Raw genomic sequence first — 24007 nt, 5'->3', positions numbered from 1 at the left:
TTGTTCTTATTTTTTATAGGAAATATAAAATAATTTATATAAAATAATAAATAAAATATAAAAGTAATCATGGAATGCCAAGAATTGTGGGTCAATCACTTGAGTTAGGAAAGGAAAAGGCTTCAGAGGAAGCATGGCTCAGCCTTCCTCTAGCCAGGAGACTTTCATTTATGAAAACTGAAGGCATAGATGGAACATGGCTTCAGCTTTATCAAGTCAAGGTATCAGATCTGCATTCCATACTTCTAGAACATGTGATGTCTGAGCAAAAAGATAAAGACTTCAGGCATGCATACCAGATGGGTAGACGGATGGAAGGAAGGAAGGAAGAATGGGAGAATGGGAGGGGAAAAGGGAGGAAGGGAGGGACACATGGTGTAGATCTCACTATATAACTGAGGATGACTGTGAACTTCTGAGCCTCCCGCCTCTACCTCCCACATGCTAGAACTGCAGGTGCGTGCCACCACTTCTGGCTTCTGCAGTGCTTGGGATCAAGCCCAGGATCTTGTGCATTCTAGGCAATCACTTTATCAACTGAGCTATATCCCGCCTCTCCTATGTTTGTTTCCTGAAAGCCAACCATAAATATACATCATTAATTTTAGTTATTTTCTAAGAAACAAATTAGCATGGTCAATATGCATGTAAGGCAGCCTTCCAGGGACCCTACAATGCCCAATGACTGACACCTGCAGACCCAGAAATCTCATTCAATGGACTCTTGTAGCTTCCTTTCTGCCTGTAATCAATCATGCACTATTTCACAATGAACAGCCAGGCCATTCCATTCCTCAGAGTGGTTTTCAAGGTGTCAGACACTCAATAGTCCTGTTGCATCCCGATCATGATATTGAAGGGTAGGGCCTGTAATCTGCATTTTAGTGAGCCACAGGAGAATGTGCTGCATAGTGCTGTTGAAACTTTGTTGTACAGAAGGACAACAAGAAATAACCCCATGCTTCTGCTCTACTTTCAATATAGGATTCAGTTCTTAATATATCTGGGGAGGTGTATTGGTTTTATCCCCATTGTCATAGAAAGAAACAGAAACATTTAGATGTAACCTTGTAGAAGGTCTCATCTAGTAAGTAGCAGAGATGAAAGTACCTCTGCAAATTTCTTAACAAAAATGCAATGATGGTGAAGAAGAAGAGGAGGAGGTAGAGGAAGGACAAGAGGGAGAGGAAAACCCAGCCAGATGAGCCACGCCAAGCCTGACAAACATGTCTGAACTAAGCATCTATTGTGTGATGGGTTTGTGATTGTCACTGAACCCAAACTAGTAGGTGTAATATCTAATTTGATGAACATGTCTACTGAAAGATCAAACTCAAAAGTCAGATGGGCCAGCTAGAAAAATATTCACCAAAAATCAAAGCATATTTGCTTAAGAATACTATTTTCTATATTTTAAAGGTCTTTTTTTTATGGCTAAATGTTTTTTGAAATTCCTCATACATGAATGCATTTTGGCAAATCCGCTCTGCCCTAACTTCTCCCCATCCCTTCCTCTTTTTCCCAACTTCATGTCTGTCTGTCTGTCTGTCTGTCTCTGTCTCTCTCTCTCTCTCTCTCTCTCTCTCACACACACACACACACACACACACACACACACAGTCATGTACACACTCACATACACACAACATACTCATATATACACTCACACACAAACACTCATATATACACTCACACTTGCACATTCATATATACTCACATATGCACACTCACTCATACACACTCTTACACATACAAGCACACCCAACTGAGTCAGTCAGAGTTGTCCACAGCAGCATGGGCAATCTAGTAGGGGCCCCAGCCTGAAAAAAGCATTCTCTCCCCTTACAACTGTTGACTACCTGTAGCTTCTCAACTGGCAGTGGGGCATGTGAGGCCCCATGCAGGAATATTGATGAGCTTGACCTTGTGTGGGTCTTCGATAGGCAACCAGGAAAACTCAGGTCTTTTATCTATACAGAGACCCTAAGTTTAAGTCTAAATCAGAGGCCATATTATGGCTAAAAACATCAAAGAGCTCATGGGTTTTAAGCTAAGGCTCTTATTAGCCTGGAGCCTCCATAAATTCTTCCTGCTGTGGATTCCATGTTCAGATGCCACCGTAGGCAGAGTGGTGCCACAGCTGAATGGAACCATGACAATGACAGTACAACCTAAAGGTCAGACTTCTTTCTATGTGGCATACTTTCATGCCCTATGGGACACTGGCCACGTCTGAATTCCATCCATGGTCCCTGAGTAGAATCTCTGTGCTGCTCTATTAGCCTATGACAAATCTACTGAGAAGTCACCTTACATACAACTCGATGGGGCAGAGAGGGCTCTGAAGCCAGAGACAGAATGAGAACACTATAGCGTACATCCCACTGTTTCCTAGAATGACTCCTACATCTGGATTATTGATGGAAGAGTGGGACAAAGTAGAACTGTTAGACTGTGACTATTTCCTATCGAGCGAGATGGGTGCCCCTCCCCCTGGACTCCCACTTGCACATTGCTCTTGCAGATCAAATAGTATAATCGCAGGCATCCAGAGGCAGGAGCGGATGCTGACTGTGCTATCTCCATCACTAAGTTGTGATGCTCCCATGCTGGGAGGAGTGCAGGGAGTCAAACTCCCAGGGCCCTGCCACTCAGAAGAAAGCACAGCTCTGGGCTGGGGCTGCTCAGCATCCTCCTGTGGGGTGGAAAGTACCATTACCTGCCAGCTAGTTCAGATGAAAGTAAACAGCTACTCACAGGCTCCACAAACTCAAACATCTTTCTCTCTTGGACTTCTTGAACCTTAAAGACATACTCCAGGGACACTTCATAAAAGTGCTGCCGAACCAGGTCCACTTGGCTGTCTGCCTGCAAACAAGATAGAATTCAACAGAGAACCAAGTCATTACCTAAAGACTATAGTAAGCAAGGAGAAAATAGACCGAGGTGAGTTTTTAAAAGAAATCAAATGGCATGATATGGAAGAAAAATGTTAAGATACTGGACACTATGCCAAACACTTTGTCTACGGGACGGACGGACAGACACACCACTCCAGCTTGACCTATCAAGCAACTATTTTGCATTTCTTGAGAGAGGCTTCTCCAGAACTATAAGTTCATCTCACTCCCACAAAATACGCCTTATCTTGAGCAAACATTCATAGAAATACCCAGTAAATATTAGTTGAAGAACAAATACTATTTTGGGTGCAAACTCCTTAGCCTTTGAAGAACACATTGCTTTTTAAAATATCGCCACCATCCACTAGGTGGCAGCGTTACTCCATGATGCTGCCATTCTCCCCCATGGACTTAAAGGCCCAAAGCTCCACCACAAACAGTGAAAATGGTAGTAGCTCCATGGATGCCACACTGACTTTTCTTCCCAAATTAACACTTTTTAAAGGAATTTCCAATAATGATCTTTTAAATTCAAATCCAAGAAAACCATGATCAGGTCAGGAAATTTTTTTCTTTTTTTGTGGTGGTGCTGGGGATCGACCTATGCCGTGCATTCTGCCACTAAGCTTATACCCCAAATTCCTTGTATTTTGAGACAGGGTCTCTTCCTATGTAGCCCAGGCTGGCCTTGAATTCATAATATTCCTTCAGTGGCCTAGTAAGTGCTGGCATTACAGGTTTCTGCCACCCGAATATTTTCTTTTAAAAAAAAAAAAAAAGAAAAAAGATTAACAATGTTCAAAATACATGTATGACAGTAAAATACTGTTAAAACTAAAAAGAGAAAAGGATAAGTATTGAATGCCGTATTGAAACTATAAGAAATGTTATTATAAAGGAAACATAACTAAAGTATTTCAGATGCCAGTCCTGACATGAGGCAGGATGTCAAGCTTACCAAGGACGGGCAACAATGCCACATTAAGGCTGAGGGTGAGAGAAGGGCAAGGCAAATCCCAGCTTGAAATGAAGACGCACACCCAGAAAGAGGCTCGGCTGCTTAGTGGGCACCACTGTGCCCCTCGGCCACTAGCAGGTTAAGAGCCCAGGGAAGTGGTGGGAGGACGGGGGTGGGGGGCATGCCCTGGAGGAGGCTTCTGGACTGAGTCTTTACTCAGGTCTCCTTCCATCCAGAAGACCTGACTCACACATGGCAACCAGCATTTACCCCCAGCACTGAGCACACACTAACACCATGCAGGAGCTCTGTGGTGGCTTACCTCCTGCAACTGGGATTCCTTCTTTTTGGAAGACAAATTCAAATGCTTTTCTAAGATGCCACAATACTTCTCTGTCTCTTTGTCATACTTCTTTTTGGCTTCCTGGGGGCGAGGGCAGAGAAAAGAAAGAGTCAAGAGGTTACAGGAGAAAGGTAGCTGGATCCCCCGAGGCCTTAGTGAGCTCACGTTGACAGCTCCCTCTACCCTCAGTGATCAATGCTCTTCAGACAATGTCCATCGAGGCAGACAACTCACAAAACAAAAGCAGAACCATCACTGCTGCCCATGGATGGGACCTGTGATGGTGACAGCATAGGACACCCAGGAAATGTTATACGATAGAGGCCTGGATTGTAACAGACTAGAATGTAGAGACGGCACGGTTCAAACCTAGTGTGGCCCGTGTAAACGTGAGTCGAGAAAATGGGACACAAAAATTCTTTCCTTATGCTGAGAAATTGCTATTAGCTTAAATTACTGTCTAAAAATAAAAATTAATTTCATAATATACATATCAACCTGTGCTCTCCCACCAAGCTATTGAGTCACCAAAGTTCTATTTTTATTTCCCATTTTATAGGTAAGAAATCTCAGAAGGAAGCCAATTTGCAAAATGTCATTGAGAACGACAGACAATGCTGACATCAAGCTAGCATGCTCTGCCCACGCTCTGCTCACTGGGGACGCAGTCACCTGCAGTCACCTTGCTCTCCACACTGCAGTGGGCAGGGCAAGTCAAGGGGCTAGGAAGCTGCTCCAGTCCTACAGGGACACTCAGGTACACTAACTTTGTCAGTCTGCTTTTGACTCATCCGGGGCGCAGAGGAGATACTGTGTGCAGTTCTAAAGCCTCTAAGAGAAAGCTCTTTCCAGTCAGATAAAGAAGCCCTCTCTCTTTTCATCTAACAAGTTCATGATGAGCAACCACTCTGCCCTCAGCTCTGCTTTGGGCAGTGATTCCTCCACTGTGATGAGAGTACCCTAGCAGAAAGAGAAACAAAATTAACCAGGAAACAAATAAGCAGTGTAATTACAGACTACTACTGCAAGGGCTACAGAAAACAAAACAAACAAAAAGGGAAACTGAGACCTCCTGAACCCCTGAGGAGACAGAGGACTCCCAGAAAAGAGAGGCAGCAATGTTAATGCCCTAGGGTGTAACACTGAGTTCTCTCATACTCCAGCATTTATCTGGTTAACAGCAAGATCCTCAGCCTCAAGGAGAGCAGAAGATGACCACACACCCTCTGAGCAGGCATGACTCTATTCCTACACTTCTGAGTCTGGCTAAAAAGCCTACTCATACTCCAGCCATGAAGCAAGCAAGCGCAACTGAAGACAAGGCTTGTAGAAACACTGCCCCAGCAATTCTTCTTCATTAGCCCACAATTTCCAGCTCCATTCAATGTTCACATCACAGGCATCTACTCTCACCAGCCTAGTGGCCAGCAACCCCACAGAGCACCCTAGGGCCAGGCAGTGCCACTGCAGAGATTAGGAAAGACTGGGGAACATGAGTCACTGGCATTTTGTAACTTTCTGGCGACTGGTGCCTCCATAGTCCATGGCCAATGGATAGCCATAATTAGAGCACAGAGAAAGAGAGAAAGAAAAAGCAGTTGCTTCTATGCCAAGACAGTGCCAGGGCTCACAGGGAAAGTCTTAAAACATGGTATGCCAGTGCCCTGTCTCACTGCTATCAGGATATACTTGACAAGTGCAAGCTCAGGAAGAAAGGGAGGATTCTGGCTCACTCGCATCACGGCAGTGAAGCTGTGGTGCTGAAGTCCAAGGCAGGTGGCCACCCTGCATGCAGAGTCAGTGAAGCAAAGGGAGACGCGTGCTGACGCTCAGCCAGCTTTTCCTTTCCTTCTTTAAAAGAACTGTTTTTATTATGTGCATCTCAGGGTGTTTGCATATGGATATGTGCAAGTGAGTGCAGGTGCCCTTGGAATGCCCTGGAACTGGAGTTACAGGCTGTTGTGAACTGTCTGATATGGGTGCTGGGAACTGAACTTTGGCCCTCTGGAAGAACACTATATAGCCTATTAACTGATAAGCTATCTCTCCAGCCCCTTTTACTTTTTAAGATTTGTTGTATTTTTTATTTGGAGGGGTGCATACTCCCATGTAAATGTGCATCTGAGTTGGATCCTCTGGAGCTGGAGGTGGTATAAGCTGCCCAACGTGAGTGCCAGTAGCTGAACCTGGGTCCTCTCAAAGTTCAGCACATGCTAAACCATTTATCCAAAGCCTATCTTTCTCCCTTTTCTGTAGCCTAGGAGCTGCTGCCCCAATTTAGGATGGTGCCTGCCTCAACTACCTAATCAAGGCAACCCCTCCCAGGCACGTGCAGAGGACCACCTCTCTGGAGGTTTGACATCATGTCAGGCCAGCATCAGTCACTACTAACCACCACAATAAGGTAATATTCTCAAGGTGGGGCGGTACGTTACCTGGGCACTTAGGACTTAAAGGCAGTCTCTACCTTCCAGAGGAACAGGGTCGGCCAGGATCCTGGAATACAGTTCAAACTCTAGAGTGGCAAGACTAAGAACTACCACCACTTTCTAGGACTCAGCTTTCTCATCTACAAGCACAGGGTAGATGTAGATGAGACCATTGCTCAGGTGTTGTCTTCCAGATCACAACTCTGCAATAAAGGAAGAGTACTCACTCTTCACAGTTACCTGGATTAAATGAGCTAAACTACATACACTACTTAGTAAGCATGGAGAGCTCTCAGCATATATCATTGGTGGTGATGATGGTGAGGAGTGATAGCTGTGGTGCCAACAGTGATGGTGCTATGATAATGGCAATGAGAGAGGCCATTGGTAGTACTGGTGGTGGTACTGATGGGGCTGGTGGTAGTAGAACTGTCATCGTAATTGTGATGGTACTTGTGATAGTGGTGGTGGTAATGCTTGGTGGAGATGATAATGGTTGTGCTGGCAAATTTTGTGTCAACTTGACACAAGCTAGAGCCATTTATGAAGACAGAACCTCAACTGAGAAAATGCCCCCACCATATTGGCCTGTAGGGCATTTTCTTGATTTATGTGGGTGATGGTGCCACTCCCGAGCTGGTGGTCTTAGGATTGTTAAGAAAGCAAGTTGATGGATAGCAGGCTACCAAGAAGAGACTTGATACCCTAAGAGCATATACAGGGGGAGGAGGTTCCCCCTCAGTCACAGTCATAGGGGAAGGGAGTAAGGGGAAAATGGGAGGGGATGGGATAACAATTGAGATGTAATATGAATAAATTAATAAAATATATTTTAAAAACGAAAAAAGAAAGTTGAGCAAGTCATGAGGAACAAGCCAGTAAGCAATGTTATTCCACAGCTTCTACTTCACATCCTGCCTCCAGGTTCCTGCTGACTTCCTCTGGTGACACCTTCTGAAGTGTAGGGTAACTAAGCCCTTTCTTCCTCAAGTTGCTTTTGGTCATGGTGCTTTATCCCAGCAACTGAAACTCTAACTGACACAATGGTAGTAACTGTAGTAATGGTACTGATAATGCTGGTGGTCCTGGATGGTAGTGCTGCTGCTGCTGCTGTCGCTGGTGATGGTGACAGTAATGATGATAATGTTAACAGCGGTGGTAATGGTGATGATGTTGGTATAAGGTATCTGCCACCTTCAACCACTTCCTTTTCATCAAATGCAACATTGGACTTGCAAGGATTAGCTTGATGACGGCAACCCTACTAAGCATGCACCACAATTTGAAACAAGAGACTTGTCTATAGCTTTGTGTCTGATGCCTTCCTCTCTATCCATACCCTCTTGTTATTCACCAGCCCTTACTACTCAACTCTCACATATGTTCTTTTGTTTTATTTTTTATTTTTATTTATTTATTTTGGGGGGTACACATGTAAGGCCAGAGGAGGGCATCAGATACCCTGGAGATGGAATTACAGATAATTGTGAGCAACCCAATATGGGTCCTAGAATGAAACTGACATCTTCTGCAAAAGCAAAATACACACTTATCCACTGAGTCATATCTTCTGCCCTTCTCACATACTCTTTAACGGTTTGTATATACCTCGTGTCATAACCACAGGTGAATGACAAAATTACAAACACTGTCCCTCTGTTCAAATAGCTATAGGATACATACTACTGTAAGTGCCTCATATGAATTCACTCATTTACTCATAAGTACTCTACAGGGTGAAGTCTTATTATCCCCATTTAAAGATGAGGAAATGGAGATGTGGAGGTTCACAGGCAACTTTGCAGAAGTGACATTTGGAATAAGCAGCCTAACCCTAGGCCAACTCTTAACCACTACTCTCAGATGTCTAGTCTACTTACTACAGAGCACGGCGGTATTACACTATCTCCTGTGCAGAAAAGGCCAGCTTGCTCAATTCAGAAACATGAACTAAGGGCCACAGTTATGTCAAGATCTGGCCTCACACTTTACTCTTGAATGGCTTCTAGTACAAGAATTCCCAAGGGCCCTGTTATGGTTAGTGCTGTCCACTTGACAGAATCTAGAATGACGCGGAAGGCAGGCTTCAACCTAACTATGGTGGTTATCTTGATTATGTTAACTGAGTGGGGAAGACCCTCCCACCGTGGGAGGCACCAGTCAGAGCAGGATCCTGCATTGTATAGCGAGGACTGGGGAGGAGAGGCAGGATACATTGCTGTTTCTTGGCTGTGAATATGGTGTGACTGGGTGCCTCAAGCTCTTACCCCTGCGACTCAGGATGCACTGTACCCAGGAACTGTGAGCTGAAGTGAACCCTTTCTCCCTTAAGCTGCATTTGTCAGGGTGTTTGGTCACAACAACAACAAAGAAGCTAGGACAGACTCCCCTTCCTGGCAGCTTTCACGTGGACCCCTGTGCAACAGGTTGTTATAGCAACCAGAGCAGCAGAGAGGCAGCAGGAAAAGTAATGCAATTTTAGCATCAAATAGGCAGAGTTCATGAACAAGCCACTGCCCAAAACAAACATAGAGCCCTATGGGCTCCATGGGTGTCTCAGAGGCTGCTCCCTGGGTTGCCTTTAAGCTTTGTTTGTGTTATGTAATATTGTGATATAAATGTATGGGTGGGTGGAGTGGAATATACACCAGGAAAGAAAACAAGAAAGAACAAAGGGAGAGGGATGAGAAATCACCCCAAGTATCAAAATTAATTATTAATGATTTGGTGACTAAGAGAATCAGTAGGCGTCAGGTGAACCTTAGAGCAGTGACATGTGTCCCACCTGTAGGCAAAGGTGTGTATTCCTGTCATAGAATCCTGTGATATTAAGCCCAGAGGGAGCTGTGCTTCTCCTCCCTGGTAACTGTGGTAACTGTCCGAGTGGGAGGGGGTCCGTGCTCAGGAGAAGTAGCTAGTGTAAAGAAGACAGGCACACGCACACCACCCCTGTAAACACTCACTCGGCCCCCTCCCGCCACAGCTCATAGGCACTCTCTGCCATGTGTATCTGGGCATGGGAAAACACAGGCCCAGGCCACTCAGGAGAAGGCAGCTCCTTGGCCATACAGTCTCAGACATCACCACACAGAGGGTCGATCTTAGACAAGATCTTAGAACAGGCTTCCTTCAAATTATGTGTTCCTCCATCTCTGAAACAAAACCAATGCACAGTTCTTTCTTCCTAGATGTAAACTTAAATTGGTACAAATGTGCTATAAAGCAGGAGAGAAGTCCCTCCATGGTCTTTCCTTCACTAAGGCCGAACAGCCATCTGAAAGCCTTGACCAAGAATGGTCCTTTCAGTAACCGTGTCTATTTCTAGAACGCAACTGGAAGGCAGAGGGGGGAGCAGGAAGGCAGGGAGGCCACAGGGAGAGGAAGAAGCATGCTCTTTTTTTTAAAAATTCACTTTACATTCTAATTGCATCTCCTTCCATCCTCTCCTCCCGGTCCCATCCTCCCATCCTCTACCCCCTTCCCCTCCTCAGAAAAGAGGAGCCCCCCTTCCCATACCAACCCACCCCAGGCCATCAAGTCACATCAGGGCTAAGAGCATCTTCTTCCACTGAGGCCAGACAAGACAGCCCAGCTATGGATAAAGTGATCTACAAGAAGCAACAGAGTCCATGTCAGAGACAGCTCTCATTCCACCTGCTAGGAGACGCCCATGAAGACCAAGCTGCCCATCAGCTATATGTGTGTAGGGGGCCAAGATCCGGTCCATACATGCTCTTTAGTTGGACCCAATTCTCCAATAGAAGCATGTTCTTAATGAGTTCTCCAGGAAAGTTTCCAAAGTAGAATCTACAGTACATGTGGCACGGCCTCAACTCCACTGCTGGTGGTGCAAGGGGATGTGTTTGACTTCATCCACAGTTCTGGACTATCAGGAAGTGAGGACAGACAGCCTTTTGCTGCCACTGGTTATGACAGAAACATCTCCCCTGCAGGCAGCCTCTAACACTCTGCTGAGGGTCAGCCAACTAGTATAGCTAGTGACTTAAGTCAAGGTGAGGAAGCAGGCTTCCCTCTGCCCTCTCCAGTAACACATAACAAACGTTAGTCTCCTCCAACAGGATCTCCCTATATATACAAACCATGCGTAAGGGCAGGCCAACAGAAAAGAAGCTCAATAGTGCTCCCCCCTCTTGGTCTCATAATGCTTTCTCTGGGCATTATTTTACCTTACAGCTTGTTTATATAACTGGGTTTCAGATTTTGAGTTTTATGGGATTTTAGAGTGCAAGTGTATGTGTCTCTGCCTGTGTTCCATGTGCTTTTTCTTTGGCTCTTTTTTTTTCCCCCTATTTGTTTTGTCCTATTCTGTTTTGTTTGTTTTTGGGTTTAGGGTAGTTATTCTTTCTCTAGTTGCCTGCTTGCTTTTTAATGAGAGAGAAAGGAAGAGTGTGCATTTGGGTAGGTGGAGATGTGGGAAGGATCTGGGAAGGGCTATGGCAAGGGAAACCATGATCAGAATATAATGGCTGTTTGGGCTCAGTGTCTCTAGGTCAATGGTAACTAATGGTGACCTCTGGGCCAAAGTAGGCCAGCAGTTACGAGTCCTACCTAGAGTAAGGACATGAATTCTCTTTGGAGATCCACAGCCAAGCAATAGGCAGAGCTCGGGGAATCATGTGAAAGAGTGGAAGGAAGGATTAAAGGAGCAGAGGGGTCAAGGACACCACAAGAAAACCTACAGAGAAAACTAATCTTGGCCCATGGGGGTTCACAGGGACCAAACCACCAACCAAAGAGCATGCATGGGCTGGATGTAGACACCCTAGACTATGTAGCAGATGCGCAGCTTGGTCATCATGTGGGTCCCCTAACAATGGGAGCAGGGGCTGTCTCAGACTCCGTTGCCTGCATTTGGCTCCCTTTCCCCTAGCTGGGCTGTCCTGTCTAGCCTTTGTAGGAGAGGACGTGCTTAATCCTGCTGCAGGTTCAAGTGCTACGGCAGGTTGGTACCCATGAGGGGCCTCTCGTTCTATGAGAAGAAGGGGAGTGGAGGAGGTGTGAGGGAGGAACTGGGAGGAGAAGGGGGAGAACGCTTCAATCAGGCTATAAAGTGATTAAAAAACAAATAAATGGAGAAAAAATACTTATCCATGGGAATCTCCCATTAGTCTCTAACTTTTCAGTTTCTCTTGATGAATCAAAGATGCTAGCAAAAGCAGGCTCATTTCTACACAAAACAAGAAATGGACTAGGCTGGCAAGATAGCTCAGCTGTTCAAAGGTGCTGGCCACTAATCTTGCTGACCTGAATTCGGTTGCCAGGACCCTTACAGTGACAGTTTTCTCAGACTTCCACATGAGCACTGTGCATGCCGTCCCCATATACACACATAAATGTACTTTGTTTAGTGAGGCTTAGAGAAGTCCTATGCCCCAAAGCCTAATTCATAACTCTGCTTAAACACAATTTTGGCCTTCCTCCACACTCATAGTGACGCAAAAATGAGAAGACTGACTAGTCAGTCAGCTGTCCAGGTACACAGTCACCCAGCACAAAGAGGCGATGCCTCTACCTCAAGTGGATTATAAAGCAGCAGCAAACAATCAGGTAACAACACACTAAGATGGCCGTTAATGATGGCCACAGATGGCTGCACTTCAGCCTCGTGCAAAGTGCAGAGACTCTGGGCTCTTGTCTGTGGAGGACAGCTGAGTTTAACATTCCTTGAGGCACTCCTCAGATTTTCTAAGGGAAACTCTTCGGTTTTCAGACCTCCACCCTAACGCATAAGAACAAAGTCTGCAAAGTCCTCACCCTGGCGGCCCCGATCTGTTCCTTCCGAAACTTCTCCAAGGGTGTGATAAGCACGTCGCTGGCATTCTCAATCTGATGAAGAAGGGCAGAGGGCAGAGGCAAGTTAGCAATGAATAACAGCAGCTCTTCCACAAAATGTCTCCCAGCACTGCCCATGTGTCACTGTATAACAGCTCCTTAAGACAGAATCCATGTGCAAGCTCCCAATGTGGCCTTCTTCCTGTAAGCTTTGCTATTGCTAGAGATATCTCACTGTGTAGCCCAGGACAGCCTGGAACATATAATCCTCTCACCCCCAGCCTTCCAAGGCTTAAAAACATGAATTCAGATGGCAGGCAACCATTTACAGGTTGTAGAGACCTGGTACCAGAGGGAGTCTAAGGTTCAAGCTTCAAGTGACCATTCACTTCAAGTTCACCACTCACCCAAGCTGCAGGCAACGTACATCAGTACTGAGTCTTGGTTAAAAACAAAACACCTTTGGGCATCTTCCATAGAAAAGACCCTTCAAGTGATGAGCTGTCTTAAGGAACTAACTGGGGCTGAGACTTCTGCCTCCTGACCACTGGCTGCCCTCCCAAATGCATTCTACAGGGCTCAGCCATCAGTTCCCACACTCTGAGTCACTGCCATACCAATGGACCTGAACTGCACCAGATCTGCCCTACCTCAGGACCTGTGCCTTTGGCTTTTCCCATTGATGTGCTTATACAGGTTATAATCAAGATTTCAGCTTAAAGGTCACCGCTCTGTGGAGGCCCTCTCTGACTTCCAAAAATATAGTTCAGAGGAGCTGTCTGTAAACCCAGCCCTTGAGAACACATGTGCCGGGGAGTTTTCTGGCTGAGCACTATCTACAGACACACACCACCCTGTAAATACTCACTCATCCCCTGGTGCTCCCAAAGCAGTGAAGAAATCAGGAACAAAGGCACACTCAAATACTTCTGAATGGCCAAAGGCGTGAATGAGGGACTTCTTGACAAACTGCCAAGCGTGTGACCATGAACAAAACATTTCAATTCTCTGGGCTCTAATTTCCTAATCCAAAGAATGAGGGGGCTAAAGTGTTCCCGCTCTTTAAGCTTCTAAGGTCTTTTCTAAAGCAGCACACTGTTTTACGATCTTTGTTGCTCACTCATCTCTCAACTAATTATCTCAGGGATCCCACTTCAACAACGTATTATTTTCTCTAAATCATATGCATGCCCTTCACAATGCCAACAGCACAGTAAACGCCTGAGGCTCTTGATGGACACAGTAAAAAAAAAAAAAAAACCCACTGTCTCAGTTTTTTCCTCCCATTTACCTGTTTCCTCGTTTTGAAATCACTCACCCCTGCAGAGTGCACATTAACACCACAGCATGGCAATGGTATTAAACTTACCTGATTTTATTAACTAACTGGTATAGTTTAATTAGTTTATGTAAGTCTTTCCCATAAACCAACTGCAAGTTTCTGAACTTTACAGAGGTGTACTGAGCCAGTTGATAAGTGGTTTCCAACTTGAGTTGCACATGAGATTCCCCAGCGGGACTTTTACAAATCTCAGTAGCCAGGCCACACTTTAGACCACCAATCTCTGGTCCTGGTCCCAAGACCACATCTGTGTCTGTGAAGTCCCCAGAGTTATTCCAGCAGGTGCCCATGCTGAGACTCTAGTCCTAAAGAGACTTGGAATATGCTAGCCCTTGCCTGCTCATGTGGGAAGCAAGCCAAGTCCCCCTTCCAGTGCGATTAGCACTATCCTGTCTAGTGTCGATCAAATGAGACACTGCAGACAGTAAGGAGTCGGTAAGGACTAATGGCACAGCACAGAGGGCCAGTCTCTGCCCTCAAGGGACTCATAGTTACTAGCCACACAGATGCCCGCAGTAATTGTCCAGGCATATGTGATAAATGCAGAATCTGAGGAATGAGCCGGATATTCAGATAACACAACAGATGACCAAATATCCCAGAGAACCATGGCTCCCCCAAAAGGGCACAGCTTTGGTGAGCTAAGCTGAACTAATGATAAAGCTGCCCCAGGGTGGGAAGATACTGCGCTGTAGACAGCATAGAGTAATAATAAAATTGCAGAGGCAAGTTGAAAGAAGTATGCTCCGGTCATCGTTCCCTACTGCAGGCTACAGCAAGTTGCAGGATAGTCATGGTGATCTGCTTACCACACTCCCACCCCCAAATAGTGACATGACCAAGAATCAGACTCAGAAGATCCATTTCCCTTTCTGGGGCACTAGCATGTGCACACTCAAGCTTTCACCTCCTTCTACCCACCACCACACCTGCCACTGCCACAGATGCTCCCCTTTCATTTCTAGCAAACTGCAGGAGGGGTGGGGGTGGGGTCTCTGCCAGGAAAAGACTGGGAGGCTTCTGTACTCTAGGGGCCTTTAAAGAAATTCCCACATCTTTTGGTTTAATGGTGACGTGGATTTGAACCAAGACTGAACAGCCTATTAATCATGTGAGCCTGGACAGGTAAACCTCAGTATCTTCATCTGGAAAATGCTACGGGTGGGACTTCAGAGTTATCACAGGAGCTACAGACAACAGGGTGGGGCCCAGGCTGTATAGTGTCTGGTAACTCGGAGATCAGCAACTGCTACAGAGAGAGAAGGAAAACACTCCAATTCTGGCATCCTTCTGGGGCAACCTGGAAATGAGCCCCTATAGCCCAACCCAGGGACAAGCCAGCGTGAAACCTGCTGTGGGCTTCTTTCAGACCTCACTCCTGCTACCCGATGGATGCGGGGAATGCAGAGGGACCCCAGCCATCAACGACTTCACAACAGATGCTAGTTAAAAGCACTGCTTTGGAACCTAGAGGTGAGTGAGCATCTGCTTCCTGAATTTTCAGAATATCTCTCTGAGGAGCTCCCATAGTTACATTCCTTTGCCAGGTTGTATTTTCTGGGTGGCATCTACATGGCAGGTGCCTTGGAATTAGAGGTAGAGCGAAGAAGCAGTGATGTCTTCCCTCAGACGGCTGTGGACAGGGTTAAGAAGGCACAGTGACACATGCTTTCTCTTTCTAGCAAGTTCTTCAAAGTTAGCTCAGTCAAAAGCATTGAGTGTGTGTGTGTGTGTGTGTGTGTGTGTGTGTGTTGTGCTGCTTGTACATGCTTCTACATGTGTCCCAAAGATTGATATCAATGTTATACCACAGTTATCTGTCCACTTTTCCAACTTACTTTTTGAGAGTCTTCTACTGAACCTGGAACTCACCAATTTGGCCAGACCCAGTGGCTAGCAAACTGTAGGGATGACAGCCATGCCCCCACCAACCCAGCTCTTTAATATGGGCGCTGGGATGCTTATGCAGCCTTGGTGACTGGATCACTGCCCTAGACCTGCAGTGGCTCTTGAGGACAATGGTGATCTTCTAGTTGTGCACCGGTGTTTTTTAACACTCACAGAAAGCTTCAAATGCTGCAAGGGTTCACAGCCTCCGAGCACTCCAGAGGCAGAGTCTAGGATTAAGCCTGGGTCTTTGGCAGCAAATCCCTCACTCCCTCAGTGTACAGACAGCCTGGGACTGAGAAGAGCCCCAGATGCTCACCATGCGACTCCGCTCATCTTCAAGATTCCTGAGAACACTGGCAAATTCTTGCAAGGATCTCGCTGGAAGAAAGAAAGAGGCCATGAAGTGAAAGCAGTGTGCAAGAGCAACTTGCAGGTTTAAATTCCTTTTATACAAACAGATGCCCTAAGTCAGATGTTGCTGGCTTCAGGTTCCCTCATCTTTTAACCACTAACCCCTAAAGACAGAAATTCAGGATAATTGCATTTGGAACATCAGCTAGAGGATTTCTCCAAGAAAAAGAAAGCCTCGCCTACTCCTCAGAGTTCCCAGGACTGGTGAGGTGCTGGCAGGCTCCCAGCCCTGAGGCTGGAAGGGGCAGAGCTCCACTAAGGAGTTGAAGGATTTCCTGTCCAGGATTTAACCTCTTCAATCTTGGTTGCTGGGTTGCATCAGAATCCAACCTTTCTTTTGGCAATGACAACTAAACAAATAGCTCTGCGGGCAACAGAAGCCACATCACCGCCATCCCCTTGGGTTCCTTCTTCTGAGTTCTGAAGCCTCTCGTCAACAGAATGCAGCCTGAGGCACAGCAGTCTAACACAGATGGTCTTTGCCCAAATCTTTCAGGACGGCAACAGGCACCTAATGGAGGAGCCCTGAGGGCATAAGAACACTTGGCCAGTGCTGGAAAAGCATCATGACTTAGGAGGACGCTTTTTTTCACTGTTCTCGGCTACTTCTCAGCTATCTTTGCCCAAACCCAAATCCTGGTGTTCTGATTGACAATGGGCTCAAAAACATCTAATGGGCTTAATAACAACCCTATGTCTCTCAATTCTTTCTATTTCTTTGGTATTGGAAACTGAACCCCAAGCCTCACATACACAGAGCACATGCTCTACTCCTGGGCTACATACAATCCCAGCCTCAGCTTTCCATAGTCCCTTCTCCCTTCACGGCATCAACTAAGATGCAAGAAAAAAAAAAAAAACTAGAATATAAGACCTTAGCAAAGTGATGCGTCTTGACTGTGCCGGTGCTCTGTGCTCAGAACTGCCTACGGGAGAAAGCAGGGTAGCAGGAGCGCCCCTCAACTTCTCAGTGAAGAAATGGAAGAAGGGAGAGCTGGGAACACAGGAAGCTAGTCACTGAGCCCTGGTTCCTGCTCTGAGGGTTGTGACAGTTACGTGGCTCCAGCTAACTGTTACCAGGCCAGAATGGAAGGCCACTAGATCAAATCTGTGAAATTTTAAAAGATAAAGAAACACAAACATGGCTGGGCATGGTGGCACATGCCTTTAATCCCAGCACTCGGGAGGCAGAGGCAGGTGGATCACTGTGAGTTCAAGGCCAGTCTGGTCTACAAAGTGAGTCCAAGACAGCCAAGGCTACACAGAGAGACCCTGTCTCGGGGGAAAAACAAAAACAAAACAAAAGCCTAGAACTTGAACTAAGTTCAGTTTACATGTTAACTCTGTTTGGTTTTTTGTTTTGTTTTGTTTTTGAGTCCACTAAACCATAGTAGCACTATGCATCAGTCCATTAGCTAATACTGCGCAACCTTGATCCGATTTTCTTTATCACCTGCATTCACTCTTGCCCTAGGTTCTTAGTGCTGTACTTGAATTAAGGGGTGGAGGGATGGGGAGGAGAGTGTCACACAATCAGCCAGAAGAACACTGAAGGGAGGAAGGCTGCAGCATCTTATTAAAGAACCCCAGTCTCCTTCTGCCACTGAGCAGTGAATGAGACCAGCACAGGAGAAGCCCCATCTTGCCCCGCACATCTGTGCTTTTCCACTACATGCTGGGTTTCTACCCTTACCAGTTTTAGGGGCTTCCTAGCCCAAGCAAAGGCTGAGATGAACAAATGTTTTTATCTTCCATAGGTTATGACTCACCTATACACATCTCATCATCTGTTTCCGCATCTCCTATACACTGAAATTTAAATTCATTTAAGGAATCTGCGAACTTCCGCTTTGCTGAAGACAAATCTAATGAGAAAAAGAGGAAAACACAAATTATTGAAGTTAAATTGGCCTTCCTAGTTGTTGCTCTTTTTAAGTCATTCAGTGTATATTTAGCAAGGTTTGTTCCTCAGATCATTTCACAGAAGAAATGTTAACTCAAAATAATAAATACTTGTTTATAACAATATTTTATATACTTATATAGTTTACATAAAGTATTGATTTGCTCTACAAGTTAACATTTTTATTGCAGTTGCTTTAAGAACTCAAATTATATGTGATAGAGATAAAGTTCAGTAGTAAAGTGCTAGCCTAGCATGCACAAGGTCCTGGGTTTGAGTCTCTGCACCACAATGTATGTATGTATGTATGTATGTATGTATGTATGTATGTATGTATGTATGTATACATCCCACGTCTGCTTCCTCCAACCACACACTAAGACTTATCATCTCCACTTGACCCATGGAACTCTCATCACTTCAGGACACCAAGCAGCGGCCTGGCTCAGAAGCCACATCAGTTCCCATAGCTACAGGTCCATGCTGTCAAACCCTACATGCATGATTCTGTAATACACTCTGTAGATCCAAAAGAGAAAGCAGGAAGAGCCTGTGCTGTCCTGCCTCAAGGCATAAGCATACCTGGCTTCCTCTTCCAGCTAAAGACAGACAAGGCTCAAGTTCTCAGACCCTCTCAGACATATTCTCATTAGCCCATAGCTTGACAACTTTCCATCTGAGCCATTTTCCATAGTCATCAGAAGAATAGAGCCCTGGCAATGTTTTGTACTGGGGTTTTCTTAAGAAGCCAACCCTACACACGGTATCTATAATGACAACTCTCCAGGGCCCTTGTCAAAATTAAAAACTAAACTTTCCTTTAAGACAGTAATAAAAGCTAATGATCCTTCCTGAGCCCTCAGCTTCTGTTCAGGGCATGAAATCACCAAGGTACCTTTAAGTGGCCTCTGACAGACAAGGCTTAACTTAATTCCACATGCAGCCTTCCTGCAGATTAAGCTAATCATTCAAATTACCATCTATCCAGGCTTCCCTCAGTGAAGGGAAATGGCATTAAGTTCAAACTCCCACTGGAGGGTAATAGGAGGCATAACTGGTAACAAGGCCTGGATTTAATAACATGGGAGGTTCTGGCTTTCCAGATCAACGTGACTTGCTAAATAAAAGCATCCCTTCCCTCAGCTGAAGGTCATTTAGGTTGTTTCCATTCTTTAGCTACTATGGAAGAGAGCAGCAGTGAACATGCCTGCGAAAGGATCTGTGGAGTACAGGATGACAGGTCCCTTCACCCTATGACCAAGGAGTGTTAGAGCTGCGTCCATGTGGTAGATTTGTGTGTTTTGTTTTTTGTTTTTGTTTTTGTTTTTGTTTTTTAGCTTGTTTGAGGGATAGGGGCATGGGCATGTGCATGCGTGCGCGCGCGCGCGCGCGCACATACACACACACACACACACACACGAGACTGTACTAGGTTTATCTCTTTTGGTACATGCAGTGTAATCTGCTCAGGGTTTGTTGAACAAATGATGAAGGGGCATGATACACAAATCCAGTCCCTGAGGTCCCCTCTGAGCCAGGCTGCTGATAAAAGGGTGCTGGGCTCAGGAGGTGCTGCTGTTCTCGGTCTGAAACTCATGCTACTGAACAGACTACGGGCCATCTTCCCACAGCTCAGATGACATGGGTCCTAAGCAAAACACTCTGTTCCACAGCACAATAGGAGGCACTTAGGGTGGAAAAGAACACAGGATCCAATTTCAAATCCCTCCCTGGTACAGGCACTTTCATGGAAGGGTCAACTAAATCATCCAGACATGACAGCAAGGAACCACCAGGCTTTTCTCACAACTGGCCTCTCGGGCAGAGAGTCTCCTGCAGGACACAGTCCATGCCTGGCAAGCCGGAAAGTCGGAACACAGTGGGGAGGAAGGAAACTCAAGACTCCAGACAGGCAAGAGGGGAAAAAGAAAGGATGTTATTTCAAAGTGGAAGAGAAGGCTCCCAAGAGCCCCAAAACACAAGCACAACAAATGTGTGAGTGTGGCTGCACACAGTCACATTTTAGTCCAAATGCGCCCTCAGTCAGAACTCACAAAATAAGGCCTGGGCAAAGAGTATGATTAGGGTCCCTTTGCCTTCTGCCTGGCAGTCCCCTGCCGCCCCCACAGCACAAGAAAGAGTTATGCTGACAACCACCTCAGCAAAGCAGAAAGAAGTGAAACGCAGACTGAGTTTGGGAAAGCTTCCAGGGTGCACCTGAAAGGCTGTGCTGCCAGCAGCTGCCAACTGAGATGAAGCACCAGCTCGTCACAAACAACCGGGCCTCTGTGGGGCCTTCTACGGGAGGCTGCCCAGCCAGGTTACAGGCAGAAGGCAACCCGATTTCACTGCCTGGTGGCCCACAGCAGATGAGAGGCAAGATCTGGGCCTTGTGGAAGATGAGGTAATGAGCTGCAACACAGTCAACACAGGGCTCTGAGCCAGGGAGGACAGCTGAATGGAATGAGAATCCCAGACTCTGGAACCTGGAAGGGAAGGTACCTTGGACCTAGAAGAGAAGTCTGTCAGGGAAACTACAGTAGACACCTGCTATTTGCCTTGCTTGGCATCCGTGCCTGGCCGGAAGTGCAGCTTCTCCAGCTTCCTCAAGCAAACTGTCCTTTTCCATTTGCCTCCTATAAGACACTGGTTACAGACCGATCAATCCCAAACGCTGGCTTCCACTGCAACCAGCTTTGGATCCTGGCTACAAGTTCCAAGCTACCTACTTATTAGCCATGTTTACTGACCCCAGATTAGTCATAAAGTGTCACCCATTGGATGGAGCCTGGGGTCATCACGCAGATGAGGGAGACCTACTATATAAGCATTTTTTGCACACTTATGACCCATAAGTCTTCTAGACTGAGGTCCCTGGAGTATGTGGGTGAAGTCCATACTGCTCACCTCCTTAATACAGTCCCCCTGTGGTATCTGGGACAGTGGTGAAGACATAAAGTAAGAATATTTTTTAAAAATCACTGCTTCTTAATATGATTCTTGATGTAAACCATCACTCTGTTGGAACTTTCACTTCCATGTAAACAAGACTCAATCATACACGTTCCAGTGAGAAGGACTGAAGGCTGGTGCGAGGGCTGGGTGAGTGCCATGCACCATGGTCACTAATCATATAACCTCGCTGGATCATGTTCAGGCAGCACAAGACCCAGCAAGGAGCAAAGTGGAGTCAGTAATGTTTACTTTGCATAACTGTCGTTGCAGAAAGGCAGGATGCTGGCAGGGCAGGGCAGGGCAAAACGATCACTGCCTACAAGACCCGCAAGGAGACAAAGGAAATAAGGATATAGAAACAGCTACAAGTCTGGACCTTGAGAAATTGCTCCCAAAACTTTCTACTCACTTGGGCCACACAGAAGTGCCCTTCCCTTCCAGAGAACACCAAGTTCCACCTCAGCAATTCTCCTATGCATAGAACCTAAGTGTGGTGCTTCCTTAAAACATTTGTGTTGTCATTTTTCAAACACTTTAGAAAACCACCTTAATTTCACACATCTTTATCAATGATATCACAGTCGATCCATTCTCCCTTCTTGGATAAAACTTAATGTAACTGTGCATGCATGTATACACCCACACAGTGAAGAGCTCAGGTAACCTTATAATTGCATTTCATCTTGGTAGATGTACTGCACTTCTGTGCCCTCAAAGTTATTCTAATTGCATATAACTACCCTTAGGAATTTCCTTTAGTCACGTCTTTCTCTCCAGATGTAGAAAGGGATTGCAGTTCCTCAAAGTGGACTCCTGAGATAACAGCTGGCTAGGAACTGGCCTCTTGGCCAGGGAAAGCTCAAGAACACCAAAGCCCTGCTTGCTAAGGTCCCCCTCCTCTGCCTCATCATCCTGCATTTGGGATGATTCTTTTTTTTATTTTTATTTTTTTATTAATTTATTCTTGTTACATCTCAATGTTTATCCCATCCCTTGTATCCTCCCATTCTTCCCTCCCTCCCATTTTCCCATTATTCCCCTCCCCTCTGACTGTGCCTGAGGGGGATTACTTCAGCTGTATATGCTCATAGGGTATCAAGTCTCTTCTTGGTAACCTGCTGTCCTTCCTCTGAGTGCCACCAGGTCTCCCCATCCAGGGGACATGGTCAAATGTGAGGCACTAGAGTACGTGAGAAAGTCATATCCCACTCTCCACTCAACTGTGGAGAATGTTCTGACCGTTGGCTAGATCTGGGTAGGGGTTTAAAGTTTACCTCTTGTATTGTCCTTGGTTGGTGCCTTAGTTTGAGCGGGACCCCTGGGCCCAAATCTGCCTATCATAATGTTCTACTTGTAGGTTTCTAGGACCCTCTGGATCCTTCTACTTTGCTATTCTCCCTTGTTTCTCTCATTTAGAGTCCCAATAGGATGTCCTCCCCTCTGTCCCAGTTTCCTGGTAAGTGAAGGCTTTCGTGGGACATGCCCCTTGGGCTAGTATGCAGATATAAGTGAGTATATACCATTTGATTCTTTCTGCTTCTGGGTTAACTCACTCATTATGATCATTTCTAGCTCAATCCATTTGTCCACAAATTTCAGGAATTTCTTGTTTTTAATAGCTGAGTAGTATTCCATAGTGCATATGTACCACAGTTTCTTTATCCATTCTTCTACTGAGGGACACTTAGGCTGTTTCCATGTTCTGGCTATTATGAATAAGGCTGCTATGAACATGGTTGAGCAAATTTTCTTATTGTGTGCTGGAGCATCTTCTGGGTATATTCCAAGGAGTGGAATAGCTGGGTCTTGAGGAAGCCCTATTCCCATTTTTCTAAGATAGCACCAGATAGATTTCCAAAGTAGCTGTACTCTACTTCCCACCAGCAATGAAGGAGTGTTCCTCTCTCCCCACATCCTCGCCAGCATGTGGTGTCGCTTGAATTTTTGATCTTAGCCATTCTGATGGGTGTAAGATGGAATCTCAGAGTTGTTTTGATTTGCATTTCCCTGATGACTAAGGAGGTTGAGCATTTCTTTAAGTGTTTCTCAGCCATTTGATATTCCTCTGTGGAGAATTCTCTGTTTAGTTCCAAGCCCCACTTCTCAACTGAGTTATTTGGTTTGGTGGTGTTTAATTTCTTGAATTCTTTATAAATTTTGGATATTAGACCTTTGTCAGATGTAGGGTTGGTGAAGATCTTTTCCCAGTCTGTAGGCTGTTGCTTTGTTCTCTTGTCAGTGTCTCCTGCCTTACAGAAGCTTCTCAGCCTCATAAGGTCACATATATTAATGGTTGACATTAAGGCCTGGGCCGTTGGTGTTCTGTTCAGGAAGTTGTCTCCTGTGCCAATATGTTCCAGGCTCTTCCCCACTTTTTCTTCTAAGTGACTTAGTGTCTCTGGTTTTATGTTGAGGTCTTTAATCCATTTGGATTTGAGTTTTGTGCAAGGTGACAAATATGGGTCCAGTTGCATTTTTTTACACATAGACCTCCAGTTAGACCAGCACCATTTGTTGAAGATGCTATCCTTTTTCCATTGAATGGATTTGGCTTCTTTGTCAAAAATCAAGTGACCATATGTGTGTGGATTCATATCTGGGTCTTCGATTTGATTCCACTGATCAACCAGCCTGTTGCTATGCCAGTACCATGCTGTTTTAATTACTATTGCTTTATAGTACAGTTTGAGATCAGGTATGGCGATTCCTCCAGAGCACCTTTCATTGTACAAGATTGTTTTAGCTATTCTGGGTGTTTTGCTTTTCTATATGAAGTTCAGAATTGAACTTTCAATGTCTTTAAAAAATTGTGTAGGTATTTTGATAGGGATTGCATTGAATCTGTAGATTGCTTTTGGTAAGATGGCCATTTTTACTGTTAATTCTCCCAATCCATGAGCAAGGAAGATCATTCCATCTTCTCAGGTCATCTTCAATCTCTTTCTTCAGAGTTTTGAAATTTTTTTCAAACAAGTCCTTCACTTGCTTAGAGTAACTCCTAGATATTTTATATTGCTTGTGGCTAATGTGAAGGGTGTGGTTTTCCTAATTTCTTCCTCTGCAAGCTTGTCATTTGTGTA

General features: G+C 45.4%; 1 protein-coding gene across 2 annotated transcripts in view; it reads right to left on the bottom strand.

Annotated features, from left to right (window-relative positions):
• The window catches only part of Arhgap26 (Rho GTPase activating protein 26), a 382948-nt gene that overhangs the window by 258858 nt on the left and 100083 nt on the right, over window positions 1-24007 (bottom strand). For both annotated transcript variants that reach the window (XM_051163712.1, XM_051163713.1), the window contains exons 2-6: window positions 17839-17934; window positions 15975-16036; window positions 12409-12480; window positions 4184-4285; window positions 2758-2868 (exon numbers count right to left, since the gene is read on the bottom strand). In XM_051163712.1, coding sequence (XP_051019669.1) covers window positions 2758-2868; window positions 4184-4285; window positions 12409-12480; window positions 15975-16036; window positions 17839-17934 — 443 coding nt within the window. The remainder of the gene's footprint in view (window positions 1-2757; window positions 2869-4183; window positions 4286-12408; window positions 12481-15974; window positions 16037-17838; window positions 17935-24007) is intronic.

This window comes from Acomys russatus, chromosome 20, assembly GCF_903995435.1.
Source record: "Acomys russatus chromosome 20, mAcoRus1.1, whole genome shotgun sequence".
Lineage (NCBI taxonomy): Eukaryota > Metazoa > Chordata > Mammalia > Rodentia > Muridae > Acomys > Acomys russatus.
This window is presented reverse-complemented; position numbering and strand designations above follow the sequence as displayed.